The sequence below is a fragment of the Dromaius novaehollandiae genome, chromosome 24, assembly GCF_036370855.1.
Source record: "Dromaius novaehollandiae isolate bDroNov1 chromosome 24, bDroNov1.hap1, whole genome shotgun sequence".
Classification (NCBI taxonomy): Eukaryota; Metazoa; Chordata; class Aves; order Casuariiformes; family Dromaiidae; genus Dromaius; species Dromaius novaehollandiae.
The window spans coordinates 1,449,297-1,472,121 of record NC_088121.1 but is presented as its reverse complement, the minus strand read 5'-3'; the positions used below and the strand labels follow the sequence as shown (position 1 = coordinate 1,472,121).

The following is a 22,825-nucleotide window of genomic DNA, read 5'->3' as shown; positions in this document are numbered from 1 at the left end:
CTCATACAAGCAAAAAACCACCTCTGACATTCTTTTAATTAAATCCTTGGAGCTTTCTAGGGATTCATTCTACAAATTAAATGTAGAGTATCATTTTGGGGCGAGTTTACTAAGGGAAATCCTAACTGAGCTCCTGAACAGATAGAAATTGAAATACATGCTTTGACTTTTCCACATGCAACTGGTTTGGGCTACACATGCCCATTGCTTATCAGCTGAAGAAAGTCTGATGAGAGCTGAGATATCAGGAAGCTGTGAGAATCCAAGCTTCTCCTGACGCAAATATACAGTAGAGGAAGTGAGGGACAATTTGCAGCTGGTGGAAAGAGGTATCCTCTAATTACCGACATCTGGCAGCCGTTCTCTCAGCGTCTGCCGGGCTGAAATCCAGTACACCCCACAAAACCCAACGGCATGCCGAGGAAAGGCACAGAAACCCCAGGATCCTCCTGAAGAGCTCAGGACCCACCCGTCCCCGTTATCCCTCGCACACTGTTTTGCTGAAGCAGCAGAAGGAGCCCAGTACCCTCCTGACCAGTTGCGTTCATTACAAAGGACTGTATTATTTTGGTGCTTTGGTATCCGACGATCAGCTTAGGAGCGTGAATCAGCGTAACTGATTTCCATTGTCGGTGGTTCAGAACAGTTCCTGGCTAGAAGAGCTGTTTCGGGTCTCTGGTAATGATCTATCCACTCTTTACGGAAGCCACTTAAACCTCTAAAAAAGATTTCGTTTTCTAATCCGCAGAGCCGGGGCTACTCTACTTCTTTGCTGCCGTTGTTTACTTGTATTCGCACAGCACGTGCGGAGCAGACTCCTGCCTCAAAGCAATGATTTAGGCTTTAAGTCAGCTTTAAGTCACCGCCTCTTACAAATCGCTTTGAGAAGCCCGGACTAAAGACATCCAAGAGCAGCAGATGCGCTCAGTATGGCTGCGAACATTAAAAACTGCTGCTGCTGCTGCAAGACGGCTGAGACCCAGCAAGCGTGCGCAGACTGGACCAGGCGGCCTGGTGATCTGCACTGACGTTAGCACGACAGAGCCCAGCAAAGTATGACGGGGTCCTGAACGGCTGTATACGCGATGGAGTACGTGGGACGTAAAGCACCAGTGTGGTTTTCAAGCGAGTTAGCTGCTAAGGGGCAGCGGCGCAGGAGGCTAACGCGCGAGTCCGTTCGACCGACCGCCACGGCGAGGGAGCTCATCGCCGATTCTCGGCAGCCTCGCGCGGGGCCGCCCGCTGCTCCCGTGCCGCGGGGAGGGTTTCCAGGTCCCAACCGCCTTTGTTGGCCCGGCGAGGGGAGGAACGCAGTTAACAGGCATCCCCGTTCGCCAAAGCAGAACCGCCGGCTGGCACCCGAGGCGGTGCTTTGGCCGGCTTACGCAGACCGGGGGCCCGGCAGGCGTCCTGGTAGCCGGCGGGAACGTAAAGCGGGTTACAGAGGCCCCGCGAACATCAAATGACGCACAGAAGAAACGTCTGCGTAGCCGCATGCAGCCCCCGTGTCTGCGTGCACAAGTCTAACCACAAGAAGCTGAAGTCCCGTGAAGTCAAGCGTGTCTGGGAGGAAACAACCCAGCCAGGACGGGGAAACCTCGCCGCGGAAGGGGCAGAGGCTGCCGCGATGCTCCTTCCGAGCCACGGCCGATGCTGGCGGTGCATCCGACGCTTCTGCGCGCCTCCCTCCAGCCGCCAGCGCTCCTGCCCCAGCCCTGGCAGGCGGCAAAAAAGCCGCAGAGCCTGAAGAAGAAAACGCGGCTCCGGCCTTGCTCCCCAAAGCGTTTTCCTCGGAAATGTCTTGTGTCGTTTCTCTTCCATAATATAAAGCAAACAGAGAAGCCAAAAAGGAGAGAGACCTTAAAAATCCCGGCAGGATCGAGAAGAGAAGCAACTCAGCAGCACACCGATCAACCAGAGCCAGCGCTGCCGTCAGGGACGGGGATCTGAAGGCGGAATCTGCTCGACATTCCTAAGGCAACTGAGTAAGTGCTTCCAGGAAAGTGGAGCGAAACCTCTTTCCTTTTTTATTTTGTCTTTATACAACACCCAACATACTTCAGAAGGCAACGTCCCCCCTAAAAAAACAAATGAGCCCCCACACAATTAAATATTTGGAGTAGCGTTTCCTTACTCATATCCTTCCTCAGCTTCTCCCTTTGCCCTCTTCCCCAGGAAAAGCCAGTGTGGTTTACGAGAGTTTTGCCCTAGGATGGCATTTTGGCATTAGCCTCCGGATCCTGCTAGCCGCTCAACCACGGCACTCCAGAAAGGAAAAAGCTGTGTTTCAGACACACCTCCAGAAATAGCTGTTCTGCCGAAACCGCGCTGGGCTCCATTTTTATCAGCATCCTCTGCTGTTTCAAGAAGCCAGATGGTTGGATCAGCAATCGTAAGTCTTAACCGGCCCTTGGCTTCCTCACTTGGGGGATGGTCTCATCCTCTCAGGTAACAGATCACGGATTCAGCATTAATTCACTCCATTTGGCACACGTGCATCAAATTCTTCTTGTTACCAGTTACGCCATGGGATCCCAGATGGTCCATTTTCAGACTGCAATATTTTTCATTGCTTGGAAAATAATCCGTTTTCCCATATAAATATCACTCAACTCACCTCCATGCATACAGTCTGACTTTCAACAGATGGTTCATGAGAAGAAAATATGCGCGGTAGACTACATAGCTCCCAAAACAAGGGAAGAAAGACTCTTTGAAAGCTCTTTGGACCCCCAGCTTAACTCCCCAGGTTGGCTAAAGTTTTTCCCCAGCTGCTGAAGTTTTGCAAACATAAAACTCACCCTTCTTAATTGGTCACAGCTGGCTGCGAACATTCGCTTGAGATCCTTGCAGGGAAAATGAGAGTGGGGCCTGACATTTAGCTCTTCTCCTTATTCTGTAGCAATTAAGGAGGTGATCACGTGAGGCGCTGTGCAGTTTCAGTCCTCACTGAAGTCAACCGGAGGGAAAACATGCATCACGTTGAAGATGACGTCTAGTATCTCACATGACTTGGCCCAACGTAAGAACCCCGAGAAACAAAGCTTAGACTCAGTCTTCTCTTGGTGGCAAAACAAGCAACTTTCCTCCAAGTTCTCTCTCTCTCTCGCTCTCGTTTTTTTTCTTTTTTGTACTATTCTTAGATCTTAACATAACAACCTAACAGGTTGCTGGTTGCTACTTCCCTCCAAAATCTAAATCTACTGTGACTGGCCTAACAAAGCAGGTTTCCACGGTATCTCCACAGGAGATGGGAGCTTTATCAGCAGGATGCAAAGTATTTTCACTGTCATCTGGGCTACTTTCTTACCCTTATTCTGGCACGCTTTCCAGAGTGCCGGAGGCACTGTGAGCAACGCGAGCATCTGCTGGGGAGGGCAGGTCATCTTCTTACACGCATCTAGGAGCTGAATTCACTGAGGGCAGAAGAATAACCATAGACAAGACCAACCAGCTCACATTTGATTTTCGGACTGGGTGACAAGCTCTAAGTAATGCACAAATATTGAAATCCTAATGTGCTAAAAATATCTCAAGAAACATCAAAAAAACCTTTTTATGGACCTCATGCCAGAGCTCACAATCTGCAAAAGTTCACTGCATTTGACAATACATCATTTGATATAGCCTGAGCTTCTCCTAGTCCCTGTCATCTGCAGTACGAAACACAGACCGCTGCCTCTTTAACGTGAAGTGCGGCAAAGATCTGTATGAAAATTTCAAACCAATGCAAGGCCAGTCCTTCATTTATTTGCAAAAATCTAAGTAGAGGCTACAACTCACCTAACGGAGAGCAGCCATCTATTTTCTTTTACCCAGTATAATCACCTCTTTTAAATGATAATGAAATCATTAATTCTCGAGTTCAAAGTAAAGGCTTGAGCCAACCCAAGGAAAGCTTGAAAAGAACAAAGAAAGCCATATTTTGAATTCAGTAAAGCCTGTAAGATTATCCCCTTTTAAACTAGCAGCTCTTTTTCACCCACTAATATGTGCCTTTAACAAACGCTTTGGTAATATTTTTGCCATGCATATGTTACAGCACTCATCAGCTAAGCTGGACAACTCTAAATAAATGCGATAGTATACATCCAAAAGGCTTTTTGCTGTACTTTAGTTAACCTTTAGAAGTTCAAATCATATAAACTATAAAATTACTCATAGAGTGACTCTCCTACATTTACGTCCAGACTTTACAGCACGGTGCATGTCACCGGACACGTCCTGCCGGGAAGCTCCCGGGGAGCGCAGAGCCGCGTTCCCGGCGCGAAGCGCTCGGGGCTCCGGCACACGCTGCGAATGGAACTGCAAGGAAACGCGTTTCTCGGCTAGATCCCCAGCTGCTCCTTCAGTCCGAGCTCATTTTCCTTTTCCTTCAAAACTCACTTCGCCAAATACGTTTTTTTTAACTCAATCAAGCCCTACATAGCCTTGGCTTGTTTCCTCTCGGTAACTTTTCCAAAGTGCTCAGCGCTACCTGTTTGCCAGCTGTTAAACACCTAACGTTTGGCTGATGGACAAGTAGACAGTTCAGAACGAAGCGGAGCTTTGCACAAGCTGCCCTTGTTCCACTGCCTTTCCGAGCCAAAAACAGCCGGAGAGAAGATCCCGGCCAGGCACAACTGCACTGCGGTGCCGTGGACTGCGAGAAACCGCGCTGGGCTCGGGCTCTTCCTCCCTGCCCGGCAGAAAGGCAAACCTCAGCATCAGTCGCCTGTTTGCAAGCAAAAGTATTCTGGCCGCTGGAAGAAAGCGCTCGGCTTAACTCAGCCTCGATATTAACGACAGCGGAAGCGTCTGATAAACCGCCAGCTGAAGAACAATTGCTGCTGTTTAATCCCACAAACAGATTTTAAATTGGCCCTGTGAACTCTAAAGCCATGGAACATTAAGCACAGTATCTTGCTGCTGCCAGACCTAAAACCGGCGCTGGTGTTTGGTTTGGGCTAGAGTCTCCCCAGCCGAAGTAGGAGTTACCGCGCGCACACGCACTGGTGTTCCCTTTCTGTGCCGGAAAGGAAAGCCCGGCTCTGGGGTCCAAGGAGGGTCTACGAAAGCTTCCAAAGACAACCACAACCTTTCCAGTTTGGACTTTAACGTCTTCGAGCCTCTTGCAGGAAACCCGTCCACCCCTCCCCTCCCCGCCACTGAAAGCGGCCCATGCAGAAACCCGCCAAGGCTTCCAGCTGCACAGTTTGAAGGGATTAGCAGGAGAAAGAGGGTCATTAGTCAGCCAAACAACACTGAGGGCATGTCAAATGCTTGTGCAAAGGAGGGCAGCGCTACAAAAGAAAGCAACCGTAATGTTCTGCTGAAGCAGCGACAAAGCCATTTCAGCTGGCCTTGCAAAAGCAGACGCTAATGACGGCCCCGCTCGCTTACAGCTGACCTGTCCTTTGTGCACAGCTAGAGAAGATTTGGTCTGGCCGACTGCTCAAAACATAGCCAGGCTAATTAGGAAGGGTCTCGTCTCTGAAGCCTTGCAAAGTTCCCACGTAACAGCCCCGGAGGCCTGAGTGTTGCTGAGACGATCCACTCCGCGGCGAAGCACGCGGTAAGCGAACGTGGAGCCAAGCAGCTGATTTGCAGCATGAAACGCAAACAACAACAGCCTTTGTGCTTGTAACAGCTCTTTGGAAAGGCGCCTGCAACAAACACACCTTGGGGAGCGGAGCGCGTGGAGCGGCGCCGTGGCCCCCCCCGCGCTGGCCGGACGGGCGGCTCGCAGAGACCCGCTCCCCGGGGACGCGCGGACCACCCACCTCCACCGGCGGACGGGAGCAGCGGGAAGAGCCCTCGGGGCGCCCCAGGGCCGAGGACGCCGCGGCCCCAGCGCCTGGACCCCGCTGCTGCGGCAGGAGCAGCACCAGCAGCGCTGCCCTGCTCTTCCCCCCCTTTTGCAGCTTCCCTTCAGGCATCTCAGAGTTCGTCACAGCCCGACGAAGGGGTACCGAGCTGTCAGGCGGCCCAGGGAGCCCCGGCCGGACGAGGCGGGCTTGGAGCAGGAGGCAGACCCGAACTGCGAGCCTCGCTTTGGGAAGACCCCAGCCTCGAAATCTCCACCCGCAGCCCTTCCGTCTATTAGACACGGAAAATACGATGGAGCCTGGGAGAAGCAAGCTGCCTCCTCAGGTCAGGAACAAGCTCTGCAAGTGTTGTATCATTGCACAGCTCAACCTCTTTGCGTTTTGCTGCACTCACAAAGCTCCGGGACATAGCAAAGCTCTGAAATATTTAATGAAGGACACCCTCATTCTGTCCTCTATAACGGCACTGTGGTAATACCAGCCTCTCCTTCTAGAGCACTCTGCGGGACACACCAGGAGCTCAGCATCAGCATTATTCTTTCCTCTGTCCCTTCTCCCTCACGCGGCTGATCTCCCTAACCTGAAGTGTTGCAGGGGGTGCGGTTATCCACCGAGTGACCCAGCTTTGGCAAGCAACAGCGGTCATTTTGAAAGCTACCGTAGGGGTGCAAAAGGGAAAGAACCCAGCTCGCTAGAGCATCTGAAGAGCTCCTCATGCCCTGGAACTGAGGCACTTCTCCGCAGGGGAAAGAAAAGAAACGAGGGAAAAGACCTAACCTTCGCCCACAGGAACGCTGTAGCTTCGGCCACTACGCCGTTGCCGTGCTGATGCCTCCTTGGACAAGGAGTGCAGGAGTTACAAGACAACACAGGCACCATATTATTAGCGTCCAACCTACAGACCCCCCCACACGGTACAGGCTCCGTGCCAGCTATTGCAGGGAGACAACGCCACGTTGGATGGGGAAGAAAGAAGAGAAATCCGTACGTCAACGGCACTTCACAGTCTCAAAAAGCCACCGTGATGCAGGAGGCAACGGAAGAGGTGTGGAAACCCAAACGCGTCCACACGATGCATTGCAGACCTTCCGGAAAGCGTCCTCACAGCCTTATTGAGGGGTCTCATTTCGAAGTGGGAGGATTTAATGCAGATCGAGAGGGCCCAAATATTGCCGCTTTCACCAGCTCGGGAGACAGCAAGGACAGCATCTTACTCCTGGAAGTCAGGCTGATTGGGTATTGCCTATTTGCTAGCCAGGGTGAACATAGCTTCGCTGCTGCTCTAAGCTGGCCTGCAAAAACATCCAGTGCTGCAAGGTACGGCAAGAGTCTGGCCAGGAGAGAGTGTCCTGCCTTTAAAACAGACACTTCTGTATTTCTCTCCAGAAAAGAAAAAGCAATACCGTTCAGATCAGATGCAAGCGTTCCTGGGAGACAAACGACGACCCGACACGTCCCTGTGGAACAACAGTCGCTCACGGATCTCGGTCAGGGCGCCGAGCTTTCTGCATTCGCAGAGCCGTGTCATCGGAAGCCCTCAGAACCACGTCCAGGTTTGGTCCGGCCAGACGCTCAACAGCTCCCTTCCCCGGGCGATGCCACCACCTCAAACGCCAGGACGGCTGCTTTTGTAGGTGACAGATCAGAAAACATGATTCACCATTCTGTCTTTCTCCAAAGCCGTCTCCTCTGAAAGAGTCCTTTGAAGCAGGTAGCATTCCCAGCCTCCGGCCTCCCGTTCTATCATCAAAATTCAGCCCAAACCTTGACTGACGGACCGGCATAGAACTTAACCACCCAGATCACTTTTAACAGCAGAAGAGAACAAGAGATTCCAGATAACTAGGTTTCCACCAGAAGTTTGTCCAATCAAATATTTAGCAAGGAAAATCATTTACAGAAGTAAACAAGAAATGAAGATGGAGGGATGAGTTTGTGACCGGGATCTTCCAGTGCTCTCAATCAGCACCTTCTCTGCGGCAAGCAGGAGAGGGCTTTGGGAAGATGTTAGGGATAACAAAAAGCATCGAGAGACAAACAGAAAGCAATTCTCTGCAAGCTAGGGCTTATATAGCGTTTTCTTGGGTCTTTCTGAGCCTTTCAGGACTCTAGAGTTGGGGAAACAGGTTTAAAAGCCAGATGGCAGGAAAGTTTAAAATGAAAGTGGCCAGGAAAAACGCCAGGAAAGTTTTCCGAAGATGCTCTTGCAAAACAAACACTGTCCCCAGTCTACTATATCTGTATCTGTTTTCTTCATCTGCAGCTAATGCAGACGTTCCTCTGTTTGCAGGACCCGCGCCAGTATACAGGCTTTGGGTTATAAGAACACATGTGCCCTCCGGGAGCCAGTTAAGTACCTGGTTTCACCTCTCTTTTCCTCCCTCCAGCCTCAGGGCCGTTGTTTTCATGACATAAATACAGTATTCCAGCGGACGCTAATAAAACCCGGAGATTCTGAGCAGGAGATAAAGCTGGAGGCGGCAGCTAACGGCACGCGGAGACTCCTCGAGTACCTTCCTACGGCTGATACTGCAGAGCGGGCACGCGGCAGAGCCGGTCTCCTAACCGCCTGCGGCTGCTGCCTCCGTGTTTATCTCCTACGACAAGGACCGGCGTGAGCGTTTTGCCCCCTGTTCAAAGCCCGAGAGCAAGCCCGTTGCAGGAGCCGACACGGGGCAGGGTGTCTGCGGCTCCGTCCCTTTTCTCTCGGGCAGGGAACGCTCTCGCTGCCGATGGGCTTCGCTCGTCCCCGCAGAAGGGCCACAGAGCAGCTGGCTCGGAGGGGACAGGGCTTCAGGGGTGTGCTTCCCGCGGAGGTCACTCTGCAGCGATCCACGGGAGTCAGAAAGCAGCAGGAGAAAGTGTGGAAACGTGCTGCAAACGGGCCTGCTTTCCAGAGCGGCCGAGGCTCACGAGACAGCGGCCCGGGAGGACAAACCACCCTTGACGGATGCAGAGCAGAGAGTTCTGCGGGTGCTACACGCCTTCCGGCTCAGGAGCCCACAGTGCTCGCACACCACGCGAGACCCAGCTTTTGAGGCATGTTTACCGGCGTTCTCTAAACCCCAGCGAGTTAAGGAACCGAAGATCTGCTGAGGAGCTGCGATCGGCTCACTCCGTGTAGACACGTGCTTCACCGGGCCAAACCCTCCGCATCTGCTAGCGTCTCCCATGTTCACCACTCGCCCTTTTCACAAAATCCACCGAGGAGACCAGCTCGTATGGATTACATTACATTTTCCGCCCCTTTACCAGAAGACAAAGGAAACAATGGAAGTCATAAACAAATCAGCATTTCTTGTTTAGCTCTGAGTTTTCAAAGCTCCCTCCACTTCCTTCTCGCCCTTGAAGGGACCAGATATTCACGTCCAGATGGATCTGCTGGAAGAAGCAGGATGGCCGGGTCTTTGCGATGTTTATAAACGACGGGGCTCGGGAAGTGTTATCTTGCTAGCGTGGGATGTCAGGAGGTGACTCCTGCCGTGAGCTTGAAACATAAGTCGCTTTATTAAAATAATTTGAGGACGCAAACGAAATTACAATCATTTAGAAACACCGGTGAAAAGTGACATACCCAACTCATGCACTGTGAATTGGCTGAAAAATCTTGGGCTTTTTACTCAGTTTAGCGCTTCAAAAAGGTTCACGCACTGCTATACCTTACGCGATTGTCCAAACCGCAGCCCTCGAAGGTCGACCCACACCGTATTTTTAGTCAGAGACTATAATTTTCCACTTTGTCTTACAGTCACCTCTGATCCGATCAGCGTCCTTTTGCACTGGAAGGTTCTCTCTACCTTGAAAACTTGTTAGCACAACGGGAAAACTGGAAACCAGCTCAGAAAACTGTGATACTAACTAGTGACTTGCCGTTTACTTGCCCTGTTCCACTTGCCCCCTTCCCTTTTTTCTTCCTTCTCTTCTGCAGCCCTGCAGAAGCACGTGAGGACAGCGCATCGCACTGAGCGTGCTGCTAACACAAGCTACTGTTGTCCTCCCTTTCTGGCTCACGCTGTTCCTGCAAAAAGCTTTACAGGGGAGTCAAATAAAAGCTGATCTTCAGTCTTCCAAAGTCTGACCTTTTAAAACCGAAAGCATGGACTTTGGGTTCCTTGTTCGAGGGGGGTAACATCAGTGGAATCTACAGATGTATTTTCTTCCTCTCCAAAATAAACCAGTCGTTTCCCCTTTAAAAAAATATTTGGAGGTCTCAGAAATGTGCTCTTTGTTTTCAAATCTGCAACCAATTACAATTTTGGGCATTGCTAAACATTTCCAAATGTGAAAAGGCTTTTATCGCGCAGGTTCCGTACTGGAAGGCAGCCTGCATTTATTTCATCAATTTGTGTGAGAGAAGCTATGACAACAGAATTGCAGTGGACAATTTAAGGACTGTTTATTTCCTAGAAAACCCGGTAATCCAGCCTTAACGTGGGCAAACATGAACCTTAGCAGTCAGTGCAGGAGTGCGTGCGTCTCCGAGAATTTAGCTACGTTCTCATCCTTCTTCGGTCAAAGGACGAGGGAGCAGCAGCATTTTAACTAGTACGTTTAAACTGCAGATAGCAGGACATCACTGGGCGGATACATAATTTGGAAGTACGTTACTATGACTGCTTGACTATTTTAGAAATGCAAAACAAACAAAACAACAAGAGACTAAAAACTGTTTCTAGATCAGTGTCCCTGTCATCGTAATCTAAAATGTAGAATTTTAACAGCTAACGTTAAATTATCCACACGGTTTTAAGTGACGAATGGGCTAAAACCGGAGCGAATCACTTCCTGGGAAATGCTGTTTCCAAGCAGCCTCTGTGGAAGGTGGAAACAGTGCGGGTCCAGCAGCGTCCCGCCTCGCCCGCAGCCTCGGAGCGGCTCTGCACTGCTCGCCCGAAATGCAACGGAGACGCAAGCAGGGCGCAAGGAACTTCTCGCCCTCCCGCCGTGTCGGCAGGTCACAGCAGTCCCTCGAGTGTGACGCGCGCAGACGGCACAAAAGCCGCCCGGAATCTGTTGACGTCACGATGCCCGAGAGGAGCAGGAGGTCGTGCCTCCTCGGACACGGCGGCACTTTTTAGACTGCTGAGGCAGGAGGGGCCTCGCCGCACGTCTGACACGCGGCGTCCGCGCCGGCTTAGCGCTGAGGCCGTCCCTGGAAACGCTGCAGCCAGACGCGAGGCGCTGCCGCGACGGGAGGGGGAGGCTCGCCGGTGAGGCCAGGCGCCAGCCGGGGACGCGCACGGCAGGAAGGCTGGTGGCACCTCTGTGCTGGACAAGGCCTGTGCCGCAGGGCAGAAAGATCGCTGAAACCAGTGAAACTGCTCGCGGGGCAAGGTTTGGCACTCGGGTAACGTGGCGCTAGGACTAGCTGCTCTCCACGGCCTTGCGGGAAGTCACAGCCCGGTTTGTGGTTGCGGTCATCCTAGGCAGACGCACAATAACTGCGTTTTGCGGAGGAATGGGGCAGACCCAACAGCGCCGACGCACCCGCACCACGGGGTGCTTGGAAAAGGCGGCGGAGGGGGAGCGCGTGGCCCCGGCGCGGAGCCCCGGGGCAGGACTGAGCTCCGCGCGGGAGCTGCACGGCCCCGCACCAGCGCGCTCGCTCCTTCTGCGCAGCCGCGTCCCAGGCACCGCGCGGGGGGCCGAAAGCGGCTCTGGAAGCGCCGCTCGGCTCCGGGGCGGCGGGGGATGCTGCGCCGTCGCCCTGCCTCCCGCGCCCGGGGCAGGCCGCTCGGCCGGCGGGAGAACCGCCGGGACACGCGGCCGCGCTGGGCAGGGACGGCGGCAGCCCCGCCCGGAGCCCGTCGCAGCCCCGCGGGCTTGGGGAGCCGGTCGCTGCCAAAGCCGCCCGCGCTCCTGGAAGCGGCTGCGCCTCGGGCGCCCCACGGAGCCAGGCAGCACCCAGGCTCACGGTCCCCGCAGCCGCCCTCGGGCAACTCTCTCGCACGCCGTCAAGCCAACCGTTTGCTTCGCTAGTGGAGCACTTGTGCCGTCCCCGCAGCCCCGGCCCGCGAACCCTCATCGCCACCACGCGCAGACCGGGGCTCCGGCCGGGTCCCAGGGGAGCCTCAGCCTCTCTCACACCCGAAGTGTAAATTAAATCCTGTTAACACCACGTGGCAGAGAAAGAGCAAGGCAGGAATACGGCCTGAAGTCACGAGTATCAAGGACTTTTTCCTTACAGTTTGTGTCTGGCTGAGAGAAACCTGCTTCTTTAAAGGGATTATCTGAGTGAGACTTAAGGGCCTTTTAAGCACTTCTAAATTGACCCTTGTAGCAGTAATTAAAGTTCCTTAAAATAGATGTGCCATGAAAAACGAGAAAGAACAGGCTGACTCAGCAGCGGAAACCTGGCTCCTGCTTATGACCGTTCCCGTGTCAATGACCAGTCTCTCCTAACTCCGTAAATCTGCTTTGAGCTCTTACAGAGCAAGGAACTGCAGATCTCTGAAGGAAGAAACATTTACCTAAGGACTAAAAAAAAAAACCAAAAAAACCCACAATCCCCCCCTTTCTCATTATTTCATTTGCTGTTATAAATTAGTATTGTCCGAAGTGAATGTGAGTAACTGTTCCTGCCTTGTACCTTTCAGACTTGACAGCCGAAAGGAAGAAGTATGGATAGCCGTTTCCCTCTGGAACGGCGCAAGGTAGGTTTTCTTTCACCGCGTATAAGGCGCAGAGGGCCAGTCCCGCTTTTAGTGGCTGTTTGCTATACAGCGTCACCTCAAGAAAGCAGAGCATCTCTGAATCACCAAACATAAGAAGCTCAACAACCTTGATGAGTTAATTTGTATATTGCACAAAAGTTCATTAAATAATGCTTAACAGACCCAACTAAAGCCTAACCAGAGACATAACTGATCGAGTTAGTCACGGCTTAACTGTTTTCCTTTCTGACGGTGGCAGCCCATCGCCGTGCTCGCTCCGGCTGAGATTCCCTTCACAGGAAACGACCCCAGGGTTTCTTTGTCTGACCCAGCTTTGATCAGCTTCCCCCTCCGATTCCAACAAATCCCTTCTGCTGACGGCAGCCAGCAATAAAGGCTGTTGTACGGTACGGAGAAATAGCGCCACATTTCACAGCAAGGCACGCTAAGCGCTTCCTTCCCAAACGTTCAGTTCCCAAAACATCACAAACAGTGTCCACAAAAGCGTAGAGCAGATTTTTGGAGTTTTGCAGATGGAATAATGGCTGGTGAAAAACAAGGGGGAGGGGAGCACCCGCTAGTCTTTATCCCTCCACTTCTGGCTCAAAATTCAAGGGAGGATTTGAAAAGACCACTCACCATACTGGCAGCGAGGTCCCTGGAAACCGGAGGGGCAATGACAGAGCTGAGAAGATCCTTCTCCGCAGTTTCCACCATTGAAACAAACTCCGTAACTGCAGGCAGCTGCAAGTTGGAAGGAGAGAGCAACTCTTGAGATCCTGATCGTAAGAATGCATACGCTAAAAATGCCTGTTCGTTGTGCAGGCTCCTAAAGCCCTGCTGCAAACTTCAACAGTTACAAAAATACCGTTAAACCATTTTTGAAATGCAACTGTCTTTTGGCTGACAATGCCATACTCTAACAGTTCACAGAGAGTCTCCCAAAATTCAGCACGGGAGGTAAAACCTCTTAGCTAATGTCTACTTATGCGTTTCAGTGGTTTGCACGGGTTTGTAGGGTGATGCTAACGTCCAGTGTTATTAAAACAGAAAACACTGGGATCCCATTCCGGATCTCCCCTGGGAAGGATCCTGTTGAGCACGACCACTTTTCTCGCGCTCCACCTGGGGCCCTGGCGTCCGGCTGCAGGTGCGAAAACGCGGCCAGCTCCCGAGCGGTCAGTGCCGCTTGCCACGCGACCGGCGGCGGTTTCCTCGCGGTCTCCCCGCACACCCTCACCGAACCGGCCCCGTTTGCCCACAGCTCCTTGCGCCACGTAAAAGAGAGAAGAGAAGGAATTGCAGCGCTGATGATATTAAACACCAGAACTGGGTTGCTTAGGATGAAGAAAGGCCCTGTTTCCCTCCCTGCCAGGTCAGGCAGGCACCGACCGGCAAAGGACTTCCGAAAAGCAGCAGGGACAAGCCCACGGTCCCCAGCCAGCAAACACACGCACGCAGATTTTAACGTTTTCGCGTGCATTTTCGAGGACTTGAGATTTACCCACGTGGCAGAAGTGAGAGCTGGGGTTTTGTGCGACGGCACAGCAGCCCAAGCAGGAGCCAGGACCTTCGCTCCCGCCTTCCCGCACCCTTCGCGCAAGCCCTGGCACCTCGCGCCGGGGCCAGGAGACGTCGGTGCCTTCGCCCGGCCAGGGAGGCTCCGGGCCGCGGAATCTGCTGCAGGCGCAGCCGGCGGCACCGGGGTGAACGCGAACGCTGTGGGACGTGGAAAGCTCCGCAGGTAGGCTGGCATCGCCAGCTCAGTCCAGACGTCAAACAGCAAAGTTCCTCAGCCGTGGCCAGCTAAATAACGTGAAGGGGAAAGCTGCAGGTGAAGAGGAGCACGTTTTCATCCCAGCCCCTACAGCCGTCCATTTCATGCGTGAAAAGTCTTGCTGAAAATCACAGGCTAACACATTTTAAAACATATTTCTGCTCTTGAAAAACTGTCCTACAGTCGGCTGAATGAAAGGCCGCGTTCACCGCGGATGTTGCCCCGTGTCTTGCAGCGGGAGTTCGGCCATATAGCTGCTTAACCTTCCCTTCGGAGCTCGGACTATTTCTGTCGCTGAGCACCGGAGATTAAACACGCAGCGGAGTCTCCGGTTCTCCCGCTGGCACTTCAGAAGTTCCCGGGGGCTCCTCATCGACTTTCTGCTTCCCGCAAATAAACCCAGCGCGGTTGTTTCTCGGCAGAAAGGCCCTGCGGCTGGGAGAGGCGCGCACCGCGGGGCCGGCGGTGGCATCCGCTCGGCGGGACCGGCGCGTCTCGGAGCGGGGCCCGGCCCAGGAGGGCTGCCCAGGCGGCCGCAGCGGCCAGAGCAGCGACTCGCGCCGGACCGCACGGCACCTGGCAGCGGAAACGGTAGCTGAGGTCCTCTGAAAAGGGAGGGCTCTTCACGGAAAAAGGCGCTACAGACTGCTTGGCACTTTGCAGTCAGGCTTCCCCGGCGAGCCGGCGGCCCGAACGCGCGTCACCTTTCGCAGGGACGGGAGGGTGACACAGGGCTCAGCTGCAAGCAAGCCCGAGCAGCCGCACGTCGCTGCTCTCACCGAGCCGAGCGCAAAACGCTCGCAGGGCCAGAGGATGCTCGGTTAGCTTCTGAAACCCACCTTTTCAATCATCTAAACCAAAACCATACACAAGGACACGTTTTTTCCACGGGAAAAAATATTTTGTATAACTTATGAAGTGCAACAAGCATTTTGTACTCCCCACTAGGAAATACCTATCTCAAAAAGAGAAAGGCTTTCAATAAATCACGTCAAATGCGTGCAGTACTTTGTCAAAGCGTAAGCCAGCAGAACAAGTGCCCAGCCTCTGAGTCCATTTAAAGATTTGGACGATGAAATTTTCTTCTCTGTTCACCAGTCTGGACACAGCCCCGTTGTGGGCCAGTTTCTCGTTTCTTTCTTTTTCCTGCGTCTCCTCTCCCCCTTTCCTTTTTCACCTTCATTGAACAACTCTGTAACAGCGTCCCAGAATAACGGAATTGGATCGGGACGCGCTTCCCGGAAGCCGCGGCAGAGCAGCCTGCACGGCTAGCGATGCCGCCGGTCTGCACCGCGCGAGCTGGCAGCCACCTCTCTCTCGCACGTCTCGACAGCTCCTGCTCCAAACAGCTCCCACGTCACTACGCTGAGATTCCCGCTCGGCCTGCGATGGATCGTGCACGGGGCTGGCCAAGAGCAGCGATGGGGAGTGATGTATTACAGCTCATGCGTCCCGGACAGGAATCCACCGCAACTGCCAGCTGTGTCACCGTCACCTCTGCTGGAGGCCCCGGTGTCCTATCGGACCGGTTTATGGATCCGGAGACCATAATTATTTCAAGTAGCTGAAATCACAAAAGGCAGACCTGGCGATCCAGGGCCGGCTGGCTCAGAGAGACGTATTTACTAGAAAGAGCAAAGAACGCGAGTGACCCAGACAAGCATTTGTGGCTTAATGAAAGCCAAGTGCAGCTTACACCGAGATTCAGCTTGGCTTATGTTCCGGCTAAAACAGCGTGCTGGCCCGCGCAGTCGCTGGCTGCAGCTTCTTGCCAACAGCAGAAGTGAACCGTCAAACGCGCGCTGCGTCCTTTCGAAGATGCAAAGCCTTCTCCGCCAAAGTAAGGGTAAGATTTGTCTTTGGCTCTAGCGGGAACAACAGTGGAAAGAACGACTGCAGTGTTTTTTTCCGGCTAGGACAGTTACGGACTGTTGCAATACCGCATCGCAAATGGGTGCAGCTGAGCTGCTGCGTGACATCTGCTGATCGCAGCCCGCGGCACCGCTCCAGACCCACGGTCAGGATCTGCCCCGTAGCCGCTGGGCACGGCTGGGCTGGGAGGTGCAGCACACGTAGCCAGCACAACCCCTCACCCTCCCTGAAAGCAGCTTCCAGAATCACGTTCAGAACTGGTCCTCTGCTTGCGGCTTCAACCTTCACGCTCTCTTTAAGCAGCTGGGCTGCACGGTTCAGCTTAAAGGACGTTTTCAGGGATTTTACTTTGTAAGGAAAAGCCCCAGCGAATTTCAGCCTGCCCGCTGAGTCCCCCGGGCTCCTGGCCACTCTCGTGACATACCTGCAGCTCCTCGTGCTAACTTCACGCCAAGTGAAAAACACCCCCAGCTCCTGCCAGCGTCCTCCGGGCTCGCGCGCGTGCGGGCGGGCAGGAGAAACCACCAACCCGCAGCTTCTGGAGGGGCAGTTCTTTCTCCCCCGAGCCCGCGGGGCTGCCGGCTCGGTGCGGCCTAATGCCGCTGAGGGACGTGCTGGAGAATTAACACGTCCCCAGCGGCAACAGCCTGGGAACCAGCTCCCAGCGAGGCCGACGTGCTCCCCAGGCCCCCAGAAGGCATCGGCAACGCTGCCCGGCACCGAGAGCAGCGCTTGGTGCCCGGTGCTGGGCGCAGGCCGGGGGGACCCAGCCAAGGGGCACTAAGCCCTGCTGAAGGCCAGTAGCAAAATGGTATCTTCGCAGTTAGTGACCAAGCATACAAAAGCCTACGATTAAATGCCATTAACGTTAAACTAACATAACACTGGATTAACAATAGTAACTAATAAAAAAAGCAGCTCTTGTGATTATTCGGTTCCCTCGGTGTCACCGTAACCGGGGAGGAAAGGCACCCTGTGAGGCTGCAGAAACGGCTCCAAAACACTGGGCACAGAATACCTGCTGCACCCTCCAACACACCGATCGTGCATCCAGAACAGAAAAGCATCACAGACGGAAGGATCTGCAGGAGTTTGGCCAATTGTCAGGCCAGTTTGTGCACAACCTTGTTACAGCCCTACCAATGCACTTACAAAGATAATTTTATACCCACAAAATCAGACTTTCTGCGGCTCAGCGCGGATCTTACCCTGGCCCTTGCTCGGGGAGGTGGGAGCCGGCACGCTGCTCAAAACCGGAATGGAGAACTGGACTCCCAGCCGCTGGAAACCGTGCCAGCGCGAGCTAGAGAGCTTGCTGCGGACTTCAGCAGCGGTTACTGCAGCGGAACGCAAAATGGAAACACAAAAAACCCGGAGAAACCTCAGAACACCCTGTTTTTAGACATTTCAAAACTACTGCCTGGTTAAAAAACAGACACACACACACAAAATGCAGAGCTAAATTCATGTATAGAGAGGTATGGGTAATGTCACCTAACCGCTTACCACTTTAAACCTGCCTTAGTAACGGGTCTGTGCAAAGACCTAAGCATGTTCTTACGTTTCATGTGGTTCACCAGAACCGGTCACACAGCAAATAGGTACATCTTGGCGTGTCCACCGGGTTAGTTCAACGTGCAACTCCAAAATACGAGAGAGAAAGGTATTTGCTGTGAAAAAAAAGAAGAAAAAAAAAGGGGGGGGGCAGGGGGCAGCTCTGGGGTCTCAGTGAAGCAGCCAAATGACTGATCCCAGGAGGAAAGGCTAAGGATGCCCTGGGTTACTAATTTCCAACACACCACAGGAAAAAGACCCAAAGCAACTGCCCGAGAGGGACCTCTTGATCATATTGATGGGAGCTGGCTGGGTTTCGCAGTGGTGCGTCTTAGATTTATACTGGAGAAGTCCGCAGTAACACTCGCTTCTCCCTTCTTCTCCCGTTTTTTTTCACATGCGCTGTTCATCTTTGTTTCTATAAAACCCTCTTTAAAAGGGCTATATGGGGTAACAGGATCAAATAAGAGCTCTCATTTTTGTTGTACGTACAGTGCCATCATTACGCAGACTTTCAGAAGTAGTGTGGATGTCCACAGTTTGGGGGATAAATTATTTATTTCCTCTTTTATGGACTTCCCTCAGGCTCAAAGGGCAGACGCGGATAACTGTTAAGATGCAAAATTTCCCTTGGAACTAATTAAGCTATAACTAGCAAGCCCGAAATTTAGCTTTACCTGGTTCTAAGTCTCGTGCTAACTGACATGTGAACTCTGCACAGTTTGCACCTTAGATGCATTAATGCTGAAATACTTGAGCCTCAGTGTTGGCTCTTTTCAGGACCTGAAGATTTTTCAAATCCCCCTTCCAAAAAAAAAAAAAAAAAAGACTATTTAATAATACAAAGGTAGCATTGAAGTGCAAATACTCATCTACCCAAACTAATGAAATGGTGATGAAATACTGTTTCAGACAGCCAGTTATCTTCTTATCTGACGCTTTAGTCACTTTTTGTAGCCACGTAACCCTGGGGACCCAGGCAATCCTGTATCCATCACATGCTAGCTGGTGTAATATACTGGCACCAGGGGAATCTTTTCACGAGCATCCTGTTTCGCTGGAGCTTCCTATGCCCTTGGGTGCTCCAAGTTGCGTTTTTCTAAAGTACCGCAGGCTTCAATTTTTGCTAGATGCAGTCTTGCAAGAAGGGATATCTTTTGTTTTCTTTCTTTCTTGCCCCAGTACTATCAGACAGAATTGATCGGGTGGTCAAATGGCACAGTAACGATGCTCGTTTCTCCCCGAATCCTTCTCCTTAACAAGCAGACGCTGGACAGAGCCCAGCAAACCTCGGCATGGTTCCACGATGTCCTTCTTGCCAGTGACGCTCACCCTTCAGAGGCAGTTCAGCGAGGCCCAAACGACAGCAATGGAAAATGTTAGAAGAAACCGCAGTGACACAAGTCAGGAGTTAGAAGATGTGGGTGTTACTCCTGGCTTTGCACTAGATTTTCTGAACGACTTGGACAATTCGCTGCTCTGTGCTTCAGGCTGGCGCACACAGAGTGAAAATAGTATCTATTTCCCAGCCCGCTGGGGCTGAAGGGGTCTGCAGGTCTCGGTTCCCTGCACTTTCCAAAGCTTTCCGCAAACGAGCTTGTAATTCAGGATGACATAATCTAATGCAATGGAAATATGGGAAAAGGATAACTGCACTGTTCTGGGAATGGAAAAGAGGATAAATTACAGCAAGTATCATCTGTTTAAAATATCTTTTGCAAGGATTTAGCAAGACAGGATTCTTGGGAAATCGGAGACGAGATTGAATCGAAAGGAAAAGTGATGGAGAAAAGCATTTCTCCTACAATGTACGGACTCGAAAAAGTAAAATATGGCCATCCTCTGTACAGGCAAAAGATGGCCTCCCGAAGCAGAACGCACTATAAGCTTAACCACTATTAGGCTTGATCCCGGCAAAAGGCTCAGAAATTCAGCTGAAGCCTTCCAGCCGACACAACCGTGAGCCTCCGGGAGCCGAGAGGTGATGCGCGAAGGCAAGTCCGCCCAACGGGGAAACCAAACTGGGCAACGAACACGTTTCCCGTGAAGCACTCCAGCCCGCATCACAAAACCATCGCGCTTCTCCCCAGACCCTGGTCGGACGATTCCTGCGTCTGGGCCCGCGTAGGCCCACGTGCAAGCTCGGGGCAGCCGGGGTTGTGCCCCAAGCAGGGTTTTGCCATGTTTGCAGAGCAGAGATCAGCGGCTGAGCCCAGCTCTTGCAGCAGGCCCTGCTGGGCGCTGTTTAACTGCTCACTGACTCATATGCTAACGCTAAGCAGAGCTGGCAGTAAGAAACGTGGTTCAGTGCAGGGTAACTCACCCTGGAGCCTTTTAATAAGCCATTTGTGACTAATAAAAGTTTCTCTTCTAATGAGGCGATTAAAATTCAAGTGCTTTCTACTTAGCCTTGGGGAACGCTCAGAGGGGTTTTCATCCCGTCTCAGACTCTGATACTTCCTCCCGCCTCCCCACCAAAAGAACATTTATTCTCCCTCCTTACCTAGGGCCAGGCCTACACCTCAGGAAACATCTGCACTAAAAACCAGAACAAAGTGTGACCTTAACTAGGGCTGGCTAGAAATTCACGATAAAAACAACTGGGCAAGGTGGCTAAAGTTTCAGACTAGCAGCAGAAACTGTCTGGCCGCCGCTGCACGATGCTCAGAGCTGGCTAGTCTTCGTCTTGGCCGGGCCGTGCAGCCGGGCTGTGCTCACCAAGGCTGTTTCATTTACTTGAGCTGGTTCATTAAAGATCGATTCGGATATTTCCATCCTACTCTGCAGCAGAGACGGGCCCTCTCCTGAACCGCAGTCCCAGCTACAACCCAGGTTACTTGGCCTCGTTGCTGTCTGAACCCGAGTGAAGAGCTCACGTTTCTGGCAGAAGCGTGAACTCAGGCCAGAGCTGGCACGAGTTCGTCCTGCACAGCTCACAGATCCGCGGCAAGACCACCGTGCACCGAGTCTTCTAGCCGGGGTGTCTTCTTCAGCCTTGGCCACCCTTACTGCTGCCTGCGGTGCCTTCCTGCTGTCGTCTCCGCTGCGGAAGGAGCAGGAGCCGGCACGAGAGCACAGGCGCGTCGACTGCTGCCGAGCTCCAACTGCGCTGTGCAGACGGACAGCTACAGCTTCCGAACGCTTGCTGGGACTCAACGTTTCAGCGTCCTGAGCCAACAGTAGAGATCGCGCGGATAACCAGACGTGCAGGCCCCTCGTCCTAATCAGCAAGAGCTTTAACTGTGTTATTCAATCCACGTGGAATTTATACAGCATCTCACATGCCACTTGCAACTGAGAAGCTTAGTCGGAAAATCAGTCTTATCAGCAGTCGGGCAGGAAGGGAACCCGATGCCCAGCTAAAAATGCAACGGGTGTCTTGGCTCCTGACATTTCTCCTTCCCACAGCGGACTGAGCAGACGGACGCTCCGGCGCAAAGGTCAGGGAAAATGCAGTAAGTGGTGACACGGTAATGGGCTGCCGGCAGAAGAGAGGAGACAAAAAGCAGGCACCCCGCAAGGGAACTGCGTGCTCCGCGTTTATAAGGTGAGATCTGACAACTCTGGGGGATGTTATGAGCGAGCACAGCCGCCACAACGTCAAATGGCAAAGCAGGAGAAAACCACAGAAATCAAACCCTCTTTGAGATGCATGCAGATCTCCACGGAGCCATTAGTGTTCAGAGCTCTTGGCTTCAGTGCCGTTTTACGGGGTGTCTCTACCAAATCTTCCCTCTCCTTGCAAGCTGTTTGCTCCCTGCAGAGCCCACGCGCTCTGCGGATCGTTAGGAGAGTACCGTCTCCGCAGCTCGGTACTCGCCATTCTCTCGCCTGCGAGTGCTCGGAAACACGAGCCCGCGCGCTGGGAGAAGGGATACACCCCTTCTTTCTGCGGGCGACAACCAGCCTAACGAACGGGGACTAAGCTGAGCAGGGCAGCCGCGCCTGGGCAAGGGCCCTTCCTCCAGCAGCCAGCGCAAGCTCGGGGAGCACCAGCAGCTCGACTGGACTAAGACCTGCAAAGCTGCTGGGACCTGGTGTCTCATAATACTGTTCAACGTATCCCAGCACATCCCGGGCAGTACGTCGCACTCAAAGAGGAGGAAAGCGACCCGTCTTGGTGAGCTACACACCAGTCCACGGCGGTGAAAATGTCCCCTAACGGAGCATCACACGGGGGGTTTTAAGGAATAAACAAGAAGACGTGGGAAGTAATTAACATGGTAAAAACAAGAGCCACGGCTAGGGAAAACTGAGGGAACAGTGGAGCATTTGGAGCAAAGGGAGTGCCGTGGTGAAAAAATGCCGGCCGCGAATGGAAAGCAAGAAAAGACGGACTTCCCGGAGCGATCCCACCTCACAGGGTCCAACGAGTCTAATTAAATTGTCCGCAGCGATGGCCTTACCCACCTTCGTACTCCGCTAACACGAGCAATGATCTCTGCAGACAGACGGCAAGGGCCACAGGTTCTGTTGACGCAGTTTGGCTTGGCTTCGTTGCCTTCAGCAGAGATGCACAAAGGAACGCAGGCTGACGCGTGATGCTTAGGTACAGAGCAGCAGCTCCTCTGACGTACGCGATGCCCTGGCCAGGCTGCCCCGTCTCCGCGGTTCGTCGGTACTGCCTACTGCCTCTGTCAGCCCCCCCCACCTTCTCCTCGAAAGAGCGTCCCGTCCACGCGCCTGCGCTACGGTCCGGGCGGCCGGCAGGGAAACTGGTCGCAGCCGCGCAAACCGAAAGCTTGCAGCTCCTCCGGGCAGGAGGTTCGGTTACGCAGAAAACCAAGCGCTCCTCGGAAGGGAGCGCAGAACGGGGCAGGAGCGCCAGCGCCGGGCGCGGGCAGAGCCCCGAGGGAAACGAGCTTTGCCGACGACTCTGGAAGAGGGGAGCAGGATCCACACCGCTGCACTTCAGCCTCCGGCAACGCGACTCGGCTTCTGCTGCCTTCGCGGGCTTCGGAAGATGATTCAGCGCGACGTAACCTGGCTTTCCCGCCCTGAGCAGCCTTGGGGACGGTCCCTTTCCAGCTGCGCAGGGAGCCCCAAGAGACCCGCTCCCTACTCGGACATTGCACTTACCGTACGCCAATACCCCTTTTTTCTTTCTCAAAAGCTTAAGGTTACATCACAGTCCCGCCTTAAAACCGGTGGTATTGAAGCAC

At 53.1% G+C, this 22,825-nt stretch overlaps 1 protein-coding gene across 8 annotated transcripts in view; it reads right to left on the bottom strand.

Moving 5' to 3' along the window:
- MEGF6 (multiple EGF like domains 6) overlaps positions 1-22,825 on the bottom strand; it is a 126,467-nt gene that overhangs the window by 88,781 nt on the left and 14,861 nt on the right. For 7 of the 8 annotated variants that reach the window (XM_026096524.2, XM_026096517.2, XM_026096523.2 and 4 more), the window contains one exon: positions 13,100-13,204. The exons of the other annotated variant lie outside the window; for it this stretch is intronic. In XM_026096524.2, the coding sequence (XP_025952309.2) occupies positions 13,100-13,204 (105 nt within the window). The remainder of the gene's footprint in view (positions 1-13,099; positions 13,205-22,825) is intronic. 8 annotated transcript variants of the gene reach the window in all.